Raw genomic sequence first — 19,428 nt, forward strand, 5'->3', positions numbered from 1 at the left:
AAGAGGAAAGTTTATAGCAATAAAAACTTCGGGAATCAAGAAAATTTGCAAATAACGTAGTCTTATACCTAAAACATCTAGAGAAAGAAGAACAAACAAAACCTAAAGTTAGTAGAAGGAAAGAAATCATAAAGATCAGAGCAGAAATAAATGAAATAGAGACCAAAAAACAAAACAAAACAAACAAACAACCAATTGCAAAGATCAATGAAACTAAAAGCTGGTTCTTGGACAAGGTAAACAAAATGGATAAACCTTTAGCCAGACTTATCAAGAAGAAAGGAGTCATATTAATAAAATTAGAAATGAAAAAGTAGTTACAAATGACTCCACAGAAATACAAAGCATCATAAGCGACTACTATAAGCAACTGTATGCCAATAAAATGGACGACCTGGAAAAAATGGACAAATTCTTAGAAAGGTTCAGTGTCCCAAGACTGAATCAGGAAGAAATAAAAAAATAAAACAAAAAACCCCACTATGCACAGACCAATCACAAGCACTGAAATTGAAACTGTCATTAAAAAACTCCCGACAAACAAAAGTCCAGGATGTTCATGGTAGAATTCTGTAAAACATTTAGAGAGGAGTTAATACCTATCCTTCTCAAACTCTTCCAAAAAATTCCAGAGGAAGGAACACTCCCAACTGATTCAATGAGACCTCTATTACCCTCATACCAAAATCAGACAAAGACACCACAAAAAAGAAAATTACAGGTCAATATCTCTGGTGAACATAGAAGCAAAAATCCTCACCGAATACCAGCAGTCTGAATCCAGCTATGCATTAAGAGGATGATACACCATGATCAAGTGGGATTTATCCCAGTGATGCAAGGACTTTTCAATTTCAGAAATGAATCAAGGTGATACACCACATTAATAAATTGAAGAATAAAAAACCATATGATCATCTCAATAGATGCAGGAAAAGCTTTCAACAAAATTCAGCTCCCACTTATGATGAAAACTCTCCAGAAAGTAGGCACAGAGAGAACCTACCTCAACATTATAAAGGCCATATATGACAAACTTAAAGCTAACATCATACTCAATGGTGAAAAACTGAAAGCATTCCCACTATGATCAGGAATAAGATAAGGATATCCCCTCTTGCCACTTTTATCAAACATAGCTTTGGTAGTCTTAGCTATAGCATCAGAGAAGAAAGAGAAATAAAAGGAATTCAAATTGGAGTTAAACTGTCAATGTTTGCAAATGACATGATACTATACATAGAAAACCCTAAAGACACTACAAGAAAACTACTGAAGCACATCAATAAATTTGGTAAAGTTGCATGATTGGAGAGGGCAATGGTAACCCACTCCAATATTCTTGCCTGGAGAATCCCATGGACAGAGTGGCCTGCTGGGCTACAGTCCATAGGGTCGCAGAGAGTCAGACATGACTGAAGCGACTGAGCATGCAAAGTTGCATGATACAGAATTAATACACAGAAATCTCTCACTTTCCTATACACTCACAATGGAAGATCAGAAAAAGAAATTCAAGAAACAATCCCATTTAACTGTTGTAACAAAAAGAATAAAATGCCAAGGAATAAACTTATCTAAGGAGGCAAAAGACCTGTACTCAAAAAACTATAAGATATGATGCAAGAAATCAAAGATGACACAAACAGAGGGAGAGATATACCATGTTCTTGGACTAGAAGAATCAATATTGTCAAAATGATTGTACTACCCAAGGCAATCTACAGATTCAATACAATCTCTACCACATTACCAATGGCATTTCCCCACAGAATTAGAACCAAAAAATCTTAAAATTTGTTTGGAGACACAAAAGACCCCAAATAGTCAAAGCAATCTTGAGAAAGAAAAACTGAGCTGGAAGAATAAGGCTCCTTGACTTCAGACTATACTACAAAGCTATAGTCATTAAAACACTATGGTACTGTCACAAAAATAGAGATCTACAATAGATCAACAGAGCAGGATAGAAAGCCCAGAAACAAACCCACATACCTATAGCCAGTTAATCTATGTCAAAGGAGGCAAGATTATATGATGGTGGAAAAACGGTATCTTCAACAAATGGTGCTGAGAAAACTGGACAGGTACATGGAAAAATAAATAAATCAGACCATTCTTTATGTACAAAAATAAGTTCAAAATGGATTAAAGACCTAAATGTGAGACTTGATACTGTAAAACTCCTATAGGAAAACATAGGCAGAACACTCTGACATAAATTGCAATAATATCTTTCTTGATCTGTCTCCCAGAGTAATGGAAATAAAAACAAAAATAAACAAATGGGATGTAATTAAACTCAAAAGCTTTTTTTTTTTTTTGAAAACTCAAAAGCTTTCACACAGCAAAGGAAATCATAAACAAAACAGAAAGACAGCCCACATAATGAAAGAAAATATTTGAAAATGATGTGACTGGCAAGGGATTAGTATCCAAAATTCACAAATAGCTCATGTTGCATATTATCATCAAAACAAATAACTCAATCAGAAAATGGGCAGAAAACATAAAGAGACATTTATCCAAAGGGGAAAAAAAAAAGATGGCCAAGAGGCAATGAAAAGTTGTCCAACACCACTAATTATTAAAGAAATGCAAATCAAAAGTACAATGAGATATCACTGCACACCAGTCAGGATGGTCATCATTATAAAGTCTGCAAAGAAGAGAGTGTGGAGGAAAAGGAACCCTCCTACACTGTTGGTGGGAATGTAAATTGGTAGTCACTATGTGGAAGAGTATATAGTTTCCTTAAAAGACTAGAATTACCATATGATCCTGCAATACCACTGGGCATGAAATACATGTCCAGGAGGCATGTATCCAGAGAAAAATACGGTCTGAAAGGATACATACACCCCAATCTTCACTGCAGCACAAGTTACAATAGCCAAGACATGAAAGCAACCTAAATGTCTATCGACAGGAATGTATAAAGAAGATGTGGTCGATATATACAATAGAATATTACTCAGCCGTTAAAAAAGAGTGAAATAATGCAATTTGCAGCAACATGGGCGGACCTAGAGATTGACATATTGACTGAAGTAAGTCAGGCAGAGAAAGGAAAATATTGTACGATATCCCTTATATGTAGAATCTAAAAAGCAATGATACAAATGAACTTATTTACAAAATAGAAACAGACAGTAGACAGAAAACAGAGTTATGGTTGCTAGGGAGGAAGGATTAGGGTGGGAGAACAGATAATTAGGGAGTTTGGGATGGACATGTACACACTGCTATATTTAAATGGATAAACAAGGTTCTCCTGTAAAGCACAGGGAACTATTTTCAACCTCATGTGGCAGCCTGAATGGGAGAGGGGTTTGGAAGTGAATGGATACATGTATGTGTATGGCTGAGTCCTTTTACTGTGTACCTAAAACTATCGTAACATTGTTAATTGGCTATACTCCAATATAAAATGAAAAGTTAAAACAATAAAATCTGGATCCATAGAAGGTGGAAGACATGGCTTAAAGTTGTACTCAGAGGTCACTTGGCAGCTTAGATTCTGCCCATAACTCATACCTTAAGCATGGAGCTATTTTCTTCTACCAAGAGGAACCAAATATAATTTTCCCTGTCACTGCAGGGTGGCAACAAACATTGGGTAAGAGCCTAGAGAAATCTGGACAGAAATCCTGTTCTATGATACAGAGTACTTAGATTAGAATAGAAGGCCAGGGTGATCTCCAGTCTGATCAAAATAGAGATGCATTTCCCCAGTAATTAGAAATGAGGAACTGGCATTTTACAACAAGAATTGGAAAAAGCAACCTTACCAGAAATACAATAATTAGTCTCTTAGAGTCTATAAGCAGAGATTGAAAGGGCCTTCCTCTTCTGGCTCCCAAGAGAAATAAGAGCCATGGACACAGACACAGACCTTGGGGGACAGGAGGAATGCAGAACCCACAGGGGAGGAGCAGAGTCCATCTCTGGGTGGAGAAGGCACTGGCTGAATCAGACAAATGAGAAAAGAAATCCAGGGACTGGAACTGAGGTGATTCCTCCAGGTAACCATGTTCACCAAATACTTGGTGAAAGATGGAAAGTGTGTTTCAGATTCCTACTAAATATCCTCCAGGCTCTTGCATAGAATTACGCCAACTATTAAGCTGGGCATAGATTGGACTGCGGACTAATATTCAGACTTTGGATCCAGTCATTTTCAAGAAATCCTTTCATTTGGTCATGAAAGAAAACCCTTAGGCTTTGTTCTGCCAGGGCCAGCTGAAGCCCTGAGGGAATACCGCCTTTATGAGAGTTAATTTTGTCGACACAAGGCAGAGGCATCATCAGGTAATTTCAGGAAGTGCCAGGGAATATCATGTATTGTGGAAAATGATAACCAGGGCCTGGCAGAAGCTGGGCCATCAGTGTAGAGAGTCAGGAAAAAACAGTCAGTGCAGTGCTGTGCTTGGCATTTTGTGGAAACACCAAAAATGTCATCTAGGGAGACTGAGAAACACATGAGGGAAGTGGATGCTGTTGCAGAAGAAGCATAGACGAGGCTCAGCATTAAACGAAAGCCCTGTGTGCGTGGATGAGTCAAGGACAAGATACCGATGGCCTGTGATCTACCCCACTTGGAAGAAAACGTCCCACTGTGCGGACAGGAGCCTGTTGGTTGAGGCTGGTGGCCGAGTGCTGAAATGCTTCCTTTCTGTCAGTGTCCCACTGACCTTAACTGATGATCTCAAACTAGAGTTCTAGGAGATGGTGGGCTGGGGCCCCAGGGAACAGAAGTTAAGGAAGGGAGGAAGGGGAGGGACTTTTCTATCTTCAAGAGGAGTTGAGAGCAGTGCATTTTTTTTCTTTTGCTAATTTCAGGTGAGACCTGATTGGCTGTCATTCACCCGAAAGGGAAGAAGGGGTCCTGGCCAGCCACTTGGGGGGTGAGGCATCTGGGGCTGGTGAGGGGCTAGTGAGGGAAGCACTAGCTCAGGTTTCCCTGGGTGGCAGCGGCGACAGGAAACGCACAGCCTGGGCTGGTGTGCTATTTAAATTTGATTCATGTCAATGTATGGCAAAAACCACTACGATATTGTAAAGTAATTAGCCTCCAATTAAAATAAATAAATTCATTAAAAAAAATTCGAATTCATTTGTTTTTTCCTCAGGTTTCCCTTTCCCCAACTTGTCCTGCTTTTGAAATACCAGGGAGTTAGGCTGGTCTGCACTCATGGTCTCATGAAGATTAGGTGATGGAAGAAAGGATGAAAGAGCAATAATAAGCAGAAAAATCTGGCCTTTGGACACTCAGAGAAACAGAAGTGACAGAAGGGCAGAATATTTGGGAGGAAACATGTTCAGAGGCATTCTGCCTCCTCACCTTCACCACAAAGTAAGAACCGTTTCTTGGCTGCCTCTGACACCACTAGAGGTTTCCTTCCGAAAGTCAGTCTCCAAATGCACAGCTTCACATCACTTCAGTCACCCCTCCTGCCCCACCTCTTGACCCTTGGGCCACAGGGGACTCTGACCCCAGACCCAGAGCCCACCCTCCTCACCAGCGGTCATTTCAGGCATGAGACCGGATTCTACAAAGAGAGACGGGAATGGACAGTGTTCCTCACAACCCAGGCCGGTCCCTTTCTTGCCTCTCAGTGTCGTGTGTGGAGAAGGTGCTTGTGAGTGTCTTGCTCCCAGCCTGGGGGAAGGCAGCACCCAGACTACAGCTGGGCAGAGGAAAGGGAGACTAGAGAGAGTGCAGAGAAGGGAGGCCAGGGCACGCGCCTCCTGGCTGGGGGCTGCTCTTTTCCCTGTGGTGTTGATTACACATTTTATTACCAGTTAAGGTAACTGAGCTTGCTTCTCTTGTGCCACAGGCTTCCCTGAGAGCTCAGCTGGTTGCCGGTAATGAGGGAGACCTCGGTTCAAATCCTGGGTTGGGATGCTCCCCTGGAGAAGGGGTAGGCTACCTACTCCAGTATTCTTGGGCTTCCCTTGTGGCTCAGCTGGTAAAGAATCTGCCTGTACTGCGGGAGACCTGGGTTCGATCCCTGGGTTGGGAAGATCCCCTGGAGAAAGGAAAGGCTACCCACTCCAGTATTCCGGCCTGGAGAGCTCCATGGACTGGATAGTCTGTGGGGTCACAAAGAGTCAGACATGACTGAGCGACTTTCACTTTCACTCTTGCGCCATGCAGTCAAGTGCACCCTGACAGGTACCCTGGCTTGGGGGCCAGAGAAAGGCAGCAGAGGAGAAGCAAAGAGGAGACCTTGCAGCAGGGCCTAGAACAAAAGAATGGGCCGTGGGCACCCCATGACTGGAAGCATTTCCCACCTTTTGCCCACCCAGCCTCCACTCAGGGGACATCCACACGTCTCCTGCACAGGGCTGCCAGTCTTTCTCACAAACATCTGGCGAGGATGCGTCTCCCAGAGCGGCCAGCACCGCCCTGAGGATCACCCACAAGAACTAATACTTCCCCTTGAGCAGAGACAAGGTCATACACGTTGAGACATGCTGGTTACATGTGTAGCATGGAAGCAGATTTTTTAATGCTCTACAGGGTAGATCCAACTGCAGCTCCTCCTTATCTCGCTCCAGATTGCCCTGCCCTTCGAGGCACCTCTGAAAGGTGTTCCCAGCATAGTGGGGTCTGTCACCAAAGCCTCTTTGATAGCAAACTAGTTGCCAGAAACCTGGGCTTAGCGAGTCTGAGTGAACTCTGGGAGTTGGTGATGGACAGGGAGGCCTGGCGTGCTGCGATTCATGGGGTTGCAAAGAGTCGGACTCGACTGAGCGACTGAACTGAACTGAACTGAACTGAACTTCACTCTTTGGGTTCAGGCTGCCTGGTGCTCTGTGGACTTGCTTCTACCATGTTCGTGTGCTCATTATCTGTGTGGACCGCGATCTGTCTCCTGACACCACCTCTTGTATCTGGAAACAGACCTCAGATGGCCTCGTGGTTGTCCCCTGGCCTGGGTCAACAGACACAGGCCAGATGGCTGTGGCCCTCAGCCCCTTCCAGATGCCTGATCAACACAGAGACAGATCGTTGTTCCCAAACTGCCAAATCTTCCACTCTCTGAAGACGATGCAGTTCAGAAGTCGGGCAGTTCAGGCTGGGAGAAGGGTGGGTGGGCCGGTGGCAAAGCTGAATGGTTTTTAAGAGAGGGGGTCTGGCCAAGTGAAGATGGGAAGAGCAATAGTGGGGAGAAGGGGAAATGAAAGACACTTTAGGGGAAACTGTTAGATAAGACATCTGGGGTCCAGCTGCAAATGGGTCCCACAGGAGGCTGGGAAGGAAGGCAGACTGGAGGTGCCCCAGGCTCCCCGTTCATGGCTGTTAGGTCTGGGCAGGTCTTAGGTCCCCCATTCACAAGACAGACGTCATAACATGTCTCCCTCATAGGGGTACTGACAGAATTAAGGGAAACCGTAGAAGTCAAGCATTTAGAACAGTGCTGGCCAATAAATGTCACTTTCATCATTATTCTCATATATTAAGATACCATATCATTTCTAACCCACTTAATGTTTTTATTGTATTTTTAAAATGAAAATTGTACATATTTAAAAAGTACACCATGATGATTTGATATACATACACATATAGTTAAAGGAAGTTGTAGTATAAATTACGCAGTGACTCAAACCCGGGTCTCCTGCAGTGCAGCCAGACGCTTTACCACCTGAGCCACCAGGGAAGCCCAGGGGAGTACTACTCATCCTTAAAAAAGAAAGACATCCTGCCATTTGCAACAACCTGGATGGACCTGGAAGACATTACGCCCCTGAGATAAATAAGACACAGAAAGAAAAGACACACAGCTCACGCTCATTATATATGCAATCTCAGAGAGTCATAGCCAACCTAATTTTTGAGATTATGTGAAGAAGCTTAAATACTATTGACTGGCTAATGGAACATTTCTATCTCTTATTATTATTCATCAGGGTTTCCCTCATAGCTTAGCTGGTAAATAAACTGCCTGCAATGCAGGAGACTTGGGTTCAATTCCTGGGTCAGGAAGATCCCCTGGAGAAGGAAATGGCAACCCACTCCAGTATTCTTGCCTGGAGAATCCCTCATATGTTATTGGTCAAAATAAATTTGCTATGGCAACACCACCCCAGTTCCTTATAGTTTTTCTTCCTTTTGCTCTTTCTAAATTTCTGGTGCCAACATTTGCCTGTTACTTTCCACTTCTCAGGTACACATGGATGTGGAATTTAAAATTGTGCCCTTTTAAACTGTAGCATGTAAATTTAATCAAAATTATACAAATAAAAAAACATGGACTATTTAATAACCTTTTGTAAGAGTTATTAAATTATAAAAATAATATCATCTGTAGTAAATAGGTGCCCCATGCACAACAGGTCTATCAGCTCTCTGAGCATACAGTGCAATGAAGCACACGTGTGCTCAGTCATGTCTGACTCTTTGCAACCCCACTGACTATAGCCTGCCAGGCTCCTCTGTCCATGGGATTCTCCAGGCAAGAAGAGTGGAGCAGTTTACCATTTTCTTCTCCAAGGGATCTTCCTGATGCAAGGATTGAACCCATGTTTCTTGAGTCTCCTGGATGGCAGATGGTGGATTCTTTACCACTGCAACATCTGGAAAGTCCTCTGTAGTAAAGGGTATCAAATTTGGCAGAAATTGCTAAAATTTACATGGCTTCCCTGGTAGCTCAGCTGGTAAAGAATCTGCCTGCAAGGCAGGAGACCCTGGTTTGATTCCTGGATCGGGAAGATTCCTTGGAGAAGGGATCGGCTACCCACTTCAGTATTCTTGGGCTTCCCTGGTGGCTCAGATGGTAAAGAATCCGCCTGCCATGCGGGAGACCTGGGTTTGACCCTTGGGTTGGGAAGATCTCCTGGAGAAGGGAATGGCTACCCACTCCAGTATTCTGACCTGGAGAATTCCATGGACAGAGGAGCCTGGTGGGATACTGTCCATGAGGTCACAAAGAGATGGATACGACTGAGAGGTTTTCACTTTTTCAATTTCAATTTCATTAAGATTTACAGATTAACCTTAATTTCTTTTTTTATGTTATCTTTCAGTTACAGGCCCAATATTTTTCAAATGTAACTTATTTAATAACTTCAAGGCCACTGTAAGTTTTTGTGTTTCTTACTGCTATTCATCTACTTTCCCTGAGCTATTAGTGGGCACTGAAATGCCTAAAATATGTAAAGGAAAAAAAGAAGTAGAAAAAAAGAGCCCCCAAAGTAAATGAGCAAAGAGATCTGAAATAATCTGGATGCAGTATTATATATTATTTTCTATGATAAGTGGATTTTAGAAATACTTAAAACCTGGAAAGTCACCATAAATGAAAATGTATAAATTGAAGTCTATATTTATTTGATAGCTACTTCAGTTTTTTTTTTCTATAAAGAGAATTTCTCTGTTCCCAAGGTTTAATGTTGAGGTGAGTCAGAAGTCATGGTTCTGGGTTGCTGGGTACAATAAGGAGTCGGGGGTCACAGTCTCTTGTGAATAGGTGGCCAGCAAAGCTACTTCAATATGACAGCAGTTGGCCTCTGGTTACTTGGGGAACTCAGGACCAGTTCAGTCAGGCATCAACCAGGGAAAAGCAATTCCTTTCTAACCAAATGGAAATGCACTTATACAAAATGATGCAGAAAGTGGATGGTGGGAGATCTTTCCAATTTGGGATCTGGAGAGAGAAGGACTTCTGTTTCTGTCTGACCTCTGAGGCAATTTTGCAGTAACTTGAAATAGTGTGACGGACAAAGCTGACTCTAGGAATCCTTGAAAAATGCTTTCCCTCTGGCCAAACATGCAAGGAGAATTCATTTTCCATCTGGATTCTATGACATTTATATTTAGATGTGTTCAACCAACTGTAAGGACTTCACAGCAGGGAGGCGCATGCTTTTTGAAGACATGTAGGAAGGGTGTGGATTCCCTGGGGCATTATGTGTTTCTGCCATGTAGGAACCTAGGGCAGGAGCTGCCCCCTTCTCCTTTTGCCTTCAATCCTTCCCAGAATCAGAATCTCTTCCAGTGAGTTGACTCTTTGCATCAGGTGGCCAAAGTATTAGAGTTGTAGCTTCAGTATCAGTCCTTCCAATGAATATTCAGTGTTGATTTCCTTTAGGATTGATTGATTTGATCTCCTTGCAGTCCAAGGGACTCTCAAGAGTCCTCTCTAGCATCACAATTCAAAAGCATCAATTCTTCGGCACTCAGCCTTCTTTATGGCCCAACTTTCCCATCCATACATGACTACTGGAAAAACCATAGCTTTGACTAGACGGACCTTTGTTGGCAAAGTAATGTCTTTGCTTTTTAATATGCTGTCTAGGTTTCTCATAGTTTTTCTTCCAAGGAGCAAGTATCTTTTAATTTCTTGGCTAAAGTCACCATCTGCAGTGATTTTGGAACCCAGGAAAATATATTCTGTCACTGCTTTCACTTTTCGCCTTCTATTTGCCATGAAGTGATGGGACTGGATGCCATGATCCTAGTTTTTTGAATGTTAAGCCAGCTTTTTCACTCTCTGCTTTCACTCTTATCAGAAGGCTCCTTAGTTCCTCTTCACTTTCTGCTGTAAGTGTGGTGTCATCTGCATATCTGAGGTTGTTGATATTTCTCCCGGCAATCTTGATTCCAGCCTATGATTCATCCAGTCCAGCATTTTGCATGATGTGCTCTGCATAGAAGTTAAATAAGTAGGGTGACAATATACAGCCTTGTCATACTCCTTTCCCAATTTTGAACCAGTCAGTTTTTCGATGTCTGGTTCTAACTGTTGCTTCTGGACCCATATACATGCTTCTCAGCAGACAGGTAAAGTGGCCTGGTATTCCCATCTCTTGAAGAATTTTCAGTTTGTTGTGATCCACACAGTCAAAGGCTTTAGCATAGTCAATGAAGAAGTAGATGTTTTTCTGAAATTCCTTTGCTTTCTCTATGACCAATGAATGTTGGCAATTTGATCTCTGATTCCTCTGCCTTTTCTAAATCCAGCTTGTACATTTGGAAGTTTTTGGTTCATGTACTGTTGAAACCTAGCTTGAAGGATTTTTGAGCATAATCTTACTAGAATGCAAAATGAGTGAAATTGTATGGTAGTATGAACATACTCTGGCATTGCCCTTCTTTGGGACTGGAATGAAAATTCCTTTTCCAGTCCTATGGTCACTGCTGAGTTTTCCAAATTTGCTGACATATTGAGTGCAGCACTTTAACAGCATTATCTTTTAGGATTTTAAATAGCTCAGCTGAAATTCCATCAGCTTCAGTAACTTCACTGCAGATGGTGACTGCAGCCATGAAATTAAAAGATACTTACTCCTTGGAAGAAAAGTTATGAGCAACCTAGATAGTATATTCAAAAGCAGAGACATTACTTTGCCGACTAAGGTCCATCTAGTCAAGGCTACGGTTTTTCCTGTGGTCATGTATGGATGTAAGAGTTGGACTGTGAAGAAGGCTGAGCATCGAAGAATTGATGCTTTTGAACTGTGGTGTTGGAGAAGACTCTTGAGAGTCCCTCGGAGTGCAAGGAGATCCAACCAGTCCATTCTGAAGGAGATCAACCTGGGATTTCTTTGGAAGGAATGATGCTAAAGCTGAAGCTCCAGTACTTTGGCCACCTCATGTGAAGAGTTGACTCATTGGAAAAGACTCTGATGCTGGGAGGGATTGGGGGCAGGAGGAGAAGGGGACGACAGAGGATGAGATGGCTGGATGGCATCACTGACTCGATGGACGTGAGTCTGAGTGAACTCCGGGAGTTGGTGATGGACAGGGAGGCCTGGCGTGCTGCAAATCATGGGGTCGCAAAGAGTCGGACACGACTGAGAGACTGAACTGAACTGAACTGAATGCTTCCTAAGGCCCGCTTGACTTCACTGTCCAGGATGTCTGGCTTTAGGTGAGAGACCACACTATCATGGTTATCTGGGTCATTAAGACTGTTTGTGTATAGTTACTCTGTGTATTGTTGCCACCTCTTCTTAATCTCTTCTGCTTCTGTTAGGTACTTACTGTTTCAGTCCTTATCATTCTCATCCTTGCATGAAATGTTCCTTTGATATCTCCAGTTCTCTTGAAGAGATCTCTGGTCTTTCCCATTCTATTGTTTTCCTCTACTTCTTTGCACTGTTCATTTAAGGAGGCCTTCTTATCTCTCCTTGAATATTCTCTGGAATTCAGTTGGGTATATCTTTCCCTTTCTCCCTTGCTTTTAACTTCTCTTCTCTTCTCAGGTATTTGTAAAGCCTCCTCAGACAGCCATTTTGCCTTCTTGCATTTCTTTTTCTTTGAGATTGTTTGGTCATTGCCTCCTATACAATGTTAGGAACCTCTGTCCATAGTTCTTCAGACACTCTGTCTACCGGATCTAAACACTTGAATCTATTCATCACCTTCACTGTATAATCATAAGTGATAAGACTGAGGTTATAACTGAATAGAATAATGGTTTTCTTCCATTTAATTCTGAATTTTGCAATAAGGAGCTCTAAGTCACAGTCAGCTCCAGGAGTTGTTTTGCTGACTGTATAGAGTTTCTCCATCTTCGGCTGCAAAGAATATAATCAGTCTCATTTCTGTATTAACCATTTGGTGATATCCATGTGTGACATCATGCAAAATGCTGGTCTGTTTGAAGCACAAGCTGGAATCAAGATTGCCAGGAGAAATATCAATTACCTCAGGGACGCAGATGACACCACCATTAGGGCAGAAAGTGAAGAAGAAATAAAGAGTCTCTTAATGAAAGTGAAAGAAGAGAGTGAAAAAATTGGCCTAAAACTCAGCATTCAAAGAACTGAGATCATGGCATCTGGTCACATCACTTCATGGCAAATAGATGGGGAAACAATGGAAACAATGATGGACTTCATTTTGGGGGGCTCCAAAATCACTGCAGATGGTGACTGCAGCCATGAAATCATAAGATGCTTGCTCCTTGGAAGGAAAGCTATCACCAATCTAGACAGCATATTAAAAAGTAGAGACATTACATTACTTTGCCAGCAAGGTCCATCTAGTCAAAGCTATGGTTTTTCCAGTAGTCGTGTATGGATGTGAGAGTTGTACTGTAAAGAAAGCTGAGCACTGAAGAATTGATGCTTTTGAACTGTGGTGTTGGAGAAGACTCTTGAGAGTTAGTTCTTTGGATTGCAAGGAGATCCAACCAGTCCATCCTAAAGGAAATCAGTCCTGAATATTCATTGGAAAGACTAATGTTGAAGCTGAAATTGCAATACTTTGGCCACTGGATGCAAAAACTGACTCATTGGAAAAGACCTTGATACTGGGAAAGACTGAAGGCAGGAGGAGAAGGGGACGACAGAGGATGAGATGGTTGGATGGCATCACCAACTCGATGGACATGAGTTTGAGCAAGCTCTGGGAGTTGGTGATGGAGTTGGTGTTGTAGTCCATGGGGTCAAGAAGAGCTGGACATGACTGAGTGACTGAGATAATCATGATGGTGTGATTATCTCACCTAGAACCAGACATCCTGGTATGTGAAGTCAAGTGGGCCTTAGAAAGCATCACTATGAACAAAGCTAGTGGAGGTGATGGAATTCCAGTTGAGCTGTTTCAAATCCTGAAAGATGATGCTGTGAAAGTGCTGCACTCAATATGCCAGCAAATTTGGAAAACTCAGCAGTGGCCACAGGACTGGAAAAGGTCAGTTTTCATTCCAATGCCAAAGAATGCTCAAACTGTCACACAATTGCACTCATCTCACATGCTAGTAAAGTAATGCTCAAAATTCTCCAAGCCAGGCTTCAGCAATTCGTGAACCATGAACTTCCAGATGTTCAAGCTGGTTTTAGAAAAGGCAGAGGAACCAGAGATCAAATTGCCAAAATCTGCCAGATCATGGAAAAAGCAAGAGAGTTCCAGAAAAACATTTATTTCTGCTTTATTGACTATGCCAAAGACTTTGACTGTGTGGATCACAATAAACTGTGGAAAATTCTGAGAGAGATGGGAATACCAGACCACCTGACCTACCTCTTGAAAAAACTATATTCAGGTCAGGAAGCAACAGTTAGAACTGGACATGGAACAACAGACTGGTTCCAAACAGGAAAAGGAGTACATGAAGGTTGTATATTGTCACCCTACTTATTTAACTTCTATGCAGAGTACATCATGAGAAACTCTGGGCTAGAAGAAGCACAAGTGGAATTAAGATTGCCAGGAGAAATATCAGTAACCTCAGATATGCAGATGACACCACCATTATGGCAGAAAGTGAAGAGGAACTAAAAAGCCTCTTGATGAAAGTGAAAGTGGAGAGTGGAAATGTTGGCTTAAAGCTCAACATTCAGAAAACGAAGATCATGGCATCTGGTCCCATTGCTTCATGGGAAATAACACTGGAAACAGTGTCAGACTTAATTTTTTTTGTCTCCAAAATCACTGCAGATGGTGACTGCAGCCATGAAATTAAAAGATACTTACTCCTTGGAAGGAAAGTTATGACCAACATAGATAGCATATTAAAAAGCAGAGACATTACTTTGCCAACAAAGGTCCATCTAGTCAAAGCTATGGTTTTTCCAGTGGTCATGTATGGATGTGAGAGTTGGACTGTGAAGAAAGCTGAGCGCTGAAGAATTGATGCTTTTGAACTGTGGTGTTGGAGAAGACTCTTGAGAGTCCCATGGACTTCAAGGAGATCCAACCAGTCCATTCTAAAGGAGATAACTCCTGGGTGTTCTTTGGAAGGAATGACGCTAGAGCTGAAACTCCAGTACTTTGGCTACCTCATGCAAAGAGTTGACTCATTGGAAAAGACTCCGATGCTGGAAGGGATTGGGGGCAGGAGGAAAAGGGGATGACCGAGGATGAGATGGCTGGATGGCATCATGGACACGATGGATGTGAGTCTGAGTAAACTCTGGGAGTTGGTGATGGATAGGGAGGCCTGGTGTGCTGCAATTTACAGGGTCGCAAAGAGTTGGACACGACTGTGCGACTGAACTGAACTGAACTGAACTGAGTGACTGAACTGAACTGATGTATAAAGCTGTCTCTTGTGCTGTTGGAAAAGGGTGTTTATTATGAACAGTGTGTTCTCTTGACAAAACTTTGTTAGCCTTTGCCTTGCATCATTTTGTACTCCAAGGCCAAACTTGCCTGTTACTCCAGGTATCTCCTGACTTCCTACTTTTGCATTCCAGTCCCCTATGATGAAAAGGATATCTTTTTCTGGTATTAGTTCTGGAAGGCCTTGTAGGTCTTCATAGACTGGTCATTCAACTTCTTCAGCCTTACTGGTTGGGGCACAGACTTGGATTACTATGATGTTGAGTGGTTTACCTTGGAAATGACTTGAGATCATTATGCCGTTTTTGAGATTGAACCCAAGTACTGCATTTCAGAATCATTTGTTGACTACAAGGGCTACTTTATATCTTTCAAAGGGTTCTTGCCCACAGTAGCAGGTACAATGATCATCTGAATTAAATTCTCCCACTCCTGTCCATTTTAGTTCACTGCTTCCTAAGATGTCGACGTTCCCTCTTGACACCTGCTATTTGACCACTTTCAATTTACCTTGATTCATGGACCTAACATTTCAGGTTCCTATACAATACTGTTCTTTACAGCATCAGACTTTACTTTCAGCAGCAGACACATTCACACCTGAGTTTCGTTTCTGCTTTGGCTCAGCCACTGCATTCTCTCTGGAGCTATTAGTAACTGCCCTCTGCTCTTCTCGAGTAGCATATTAGATACCTTCTGACTTGGGGCCCTTGTCTTCAGGTGTCATATCTTTTTTGCCTTTTCATATTGTTTAGGGGTTCTCATGGTAAGAATACAGGAGTGGTTTTCCATTCCCTCCTTCCATATTTTGTCAGAACTCTTCACTATGACCCGTCTGTCCTGAGTGGCCCTGCATGGCAAGACTCATACCTTGACTTATGGAAGCTCTTTGCTGTGACAAGGCTGTGATCCATGAAGGGGTCTATTCGTAGTAGGAGCTGTCAAACCTCATTAGACAATTCACGTCCACACACAGTGAAGGGTTGTGCCAGTACCAAGATAAGGGGGAGTTTGGGCTAAGGAGAAGGGTTTGGTGCCACCAGTTGGACCAACGTGGGGACAACACCAAGAGGAGTACCTCCAATATCCCACCGGGGGAAGGAAAGAGGCAGCGTCTGAAAGGAGGACCCAGTTTTTTAACAGAAAATCCTCTTCTGCTTTCTTATCACAAAAGCTATATATGCTCATTGTAGAAATAATAGATAATACAGATGAACAAACATAATACAACTATGATGTCACCACTTGGAGATAACTGTTCATTCATTGTTGCAAATCTCTCCAGAACTTTTACTATAAACACATGAATTTACACACACACACACACACACACACACACACACACACACAGAGCCAAAATGGAATAATTTATTTTTTGTGATCCTTTTTATATTTCAATAATTTTAGACTTACAGCATTTTTTCTAATGTCTGTTACTTCATTATACTGTAGGTATGCTACTTCACTTCTAGGATATGGAATTGCTAGAAACGGAGTTAGAAATGGAATTGCAGGGTGGGAGGTGTCCGAGCTCAGGCAGATGTATAGGCTTTGGTGTCTTTTGCCAACTTGCCTTCCAGAAATGTGTGTCCATTTATATTCAGCAGGTCTATTTTGAGTGCTCCATAAGCCTTGTTACTGGTAACTCTCAACTCAGCTGTTCATGGGCTTTCAGCCAAATTCCTAGGGAGGAGAGTATGGAAACCAGAGGATGCTGAAAAGCTATGCCACCAGTGACTCTGGGTACTTGGGGGCTTGGTGTGGGGTATACAGTCGGAAAGATCCCCTGGAGGAGGGCATGGCAACCCCCTCCAGCATTCTTGCCTGGAGAATCCCATGGACAGAGGAGCCCAGGGGTGGGGGCAGTCACAAAATGTTGCACCTGACTGAGGCGACTTAGCATGCAGGCAAAGTGCTGGGCAGAGAGCCCTTCTCATCTCAGCACAGTGGCAGGTGGTGGGGAGCCTGGGCAGATGGGAGAGGGGTCAAGTGTGCAGCACAGAAGGGAGCTGCAAGCTCCATCAGGAGCGGCCACATAGGGTCAGCCTCTGGCACTACTTGGAGGGTGTCCAAAGGTGTGCAGAGTGGGAGGTGTGTGGAGGGGACTCTGGGGGATCCCCTGAGAGTGGAGGGAGGGCGGCCCCAGGAGCTCTGAATGGGCTGGGAGGGGCCTGAGACCGAGGGAACCTGAGGTCACTGTGATCATGACCCAGGTTGTTAATTTTATCCCACGGGCTCTCAGGGCCTGGGAAAATTCAGGTTCTGCCTCGGGGGTGAGTACAGGGGGCTGATGGCCTTTGCAAGCTTTTATGCATTAATGGAAGATGCGATTTGATTTTGGTCCTTTGCCCAGGATAAGAGATCCCAGGGGGCATTCGTAAAAGGAAAGCCAAAATGAAAAAGAAGGTTTTATTTCATAAACGTGGAAATTATATGGCACTCAGTAAAATGTGTTGGCAAAGGAAGCTTCTGCCACTTAATATAGTAAATAAAATAGGTTAATTTCTTTTGGGAGAGGAACTAGAATTCCAGTTATCTTTAGATAAGAACTTTCAACAAGACTCTCTCTAAGGAAGATGAGCAGTTGGCCCTTGATGTAGGGGAAAACAGTGCTCAGTAGAAAAGGACCAGCACCTCCACTGGGTCCAGAAAGACTCTGGCCCTTCTTCCTGTGTCTCAGGGGTCCTGAGCTCCTGGCCATCTTGGTGAGTTTGCAGGCTGGACACAGTCTGTGCATCAGCAGCATGGTCCTGTTGACCTGACCCTGACCTACCTGAGAGGTAACGCTATGCTGTAGATATCAGAAAAGAATGAACACCACTGTCTCTGACTTCCTTGCAATGTAGATCCAGCTGCCAAACTTGCCTGCAAAACTCAACTTCTGTACACTTGCCCAAGGCAGGCAATAAACTTCCAAAAAAACAAGCAACAAACACACGGTTCTTTCCCTGGGGTTGCTTCCTGCCCTCTCTCCAAGTGGCACCAGGCAGAATCTGCCACTTGGTCCTTGCGTTGGTGTAATACGTGGTTATGGAGAGACAGGGGTAACTCACCATCCACCACCGGCTTGGGCTGCGAGCTCTTCAGGCGCAGGGAGGGCCGGAAACGTGTGCGGTCGTTGAAGCTCCAGCTCTTCTGCACTTTGGTGGGGCTGCCCTCAGCCGTGATGTCCGTGCTGGGGGACCGCCTGTCGCCCAGCGACGCCTGCCTGCTCTTGACACTCTGGCCCCGAGGGCTGGCCATGCGCACGCGCTCCTTGAAGCTGAGCTTCTGGCTGCGGGCGACAGGGGTGGCGTTAGTCCATTTCAGGCAGCACCGCCCACCCACCTGCGTCAATGTGCTGATGCAACTGTACACATGATCGACGGATCAATCACATACTGCATTACACGAAATGTTTCTAGCAAGTAGGGGCACAGTGATACATTTCCCCTTATTGAAAATTTGATCTGTCTTTAATCTCTCTGCATTCATCTCCAGTCCATCTCATCCCACGGTTTTGCACACCCTTCCTGGAATCAACAAAGGCCTGAGACCTAGCACAGCGGTTTGCACACCATGACACTGGAAAGACCCCAGAACTGGTTTGGTGTTCGCCTTAGCAGATTTTAGCTTTAACCTCAACTTTTGAAACTTAAAAAAAATAATTTTTTTTTTTGTGGGGGGAGCATATCTCTGTAATTTCTAAAATATTTCTACAGGAAAATAGAGATGACACTTATACATGCATACATAGTCTGCATGCATTTTATATTCCAGGCAAGACTATGACTTCCAGATCCATGCAGTCTCAGAGCAGCTGGCAGTACTGCAGACAGTATTAGACATACAGCACTTAACACCACATTTATTCTTGCTAGACAAAAACCACACAAGGTAGAACAGCTTCAGCTTACAATGAACCAGATGACGGATTAACAGAACGAGATGTTGTGTTCACCAACACAGACTCCTGCTATTAAACAGGTTATTGATTTGCTGTGGCAGCTCCTGGTGAATTATATTTGTTCACGTTCAGTTCTCAGACACCAGCTTGGCCTGAACTGTGGTTCGTTGATAAAGGAAGTGATAACAAGACAGCCTCCAGGCCTTCCTGAGTGTGAGTGGGGTATGAGGTGCTGGGAGGGCAGGCTGGAATCAGAGACTTGGGTTTGGAGGCCTCTCTTCTAACCCGAAGATAAAAATAGCAACGTAGCTGAGGGACTCTTATGGGGATCAGGTGAGCTGTACAAAGTTTTGTGTTCTTGTTCATTTATAAAGTACTGTGTTATTCATTACAAAGTGAGGCTGTGGGGAGAAGAATAGATGGGATATTGGGACCGACATATACACACTACTATATGTAAAAGAGATAACTAATAAGGACCCGCTATATAGCACATGGAACTCTACTGAACACTCTGTAA

General features: G+C 43.3%; 1 protein-coding gene across 2 annotated transcripts in view; it reads right to left on the reverse strand.

Annotated features, from left to right (window-relative positions):
* Positions 1 to 19,428, reverse strand: part of KCNQ5 (potassium voltage-gated channel subfamily Q member 5) — a 626,149-nt gene that overhangs the window by 60,240 nt on the left and 546,481 nt on the right. For both annotated transcript variants that reach the window (XM_040261809.1, XM_040261808.1), the window contains one exon: positions 18,076 to 18,296. In XM_040261809.1, the coding sequence (XP_040117743.1) occupies positions 18,076 to 18,296 (221 nt within the window). The remainder of the gene's footprint in view (positions 1 to 18,075; positions 18,297 to 19,428) is intronic.

The sequence above is a fragment of the Oryx dammah genome, unplaced genomic scaffold (genome assembly GCF_014754425.2).
Source record: "Oryx dammah isolate SB20612 unplaced genomic scaffold, SCBI_Odam_1.1 HiC_scaffold_19, whole genome shotgun sequence".
NCBI classification, from domain to species: Eukaryota; Metazoa; Chordata; class Mammalia; order Artiodactyla; family Bovidae; genus Oryx; species Oryx dammah.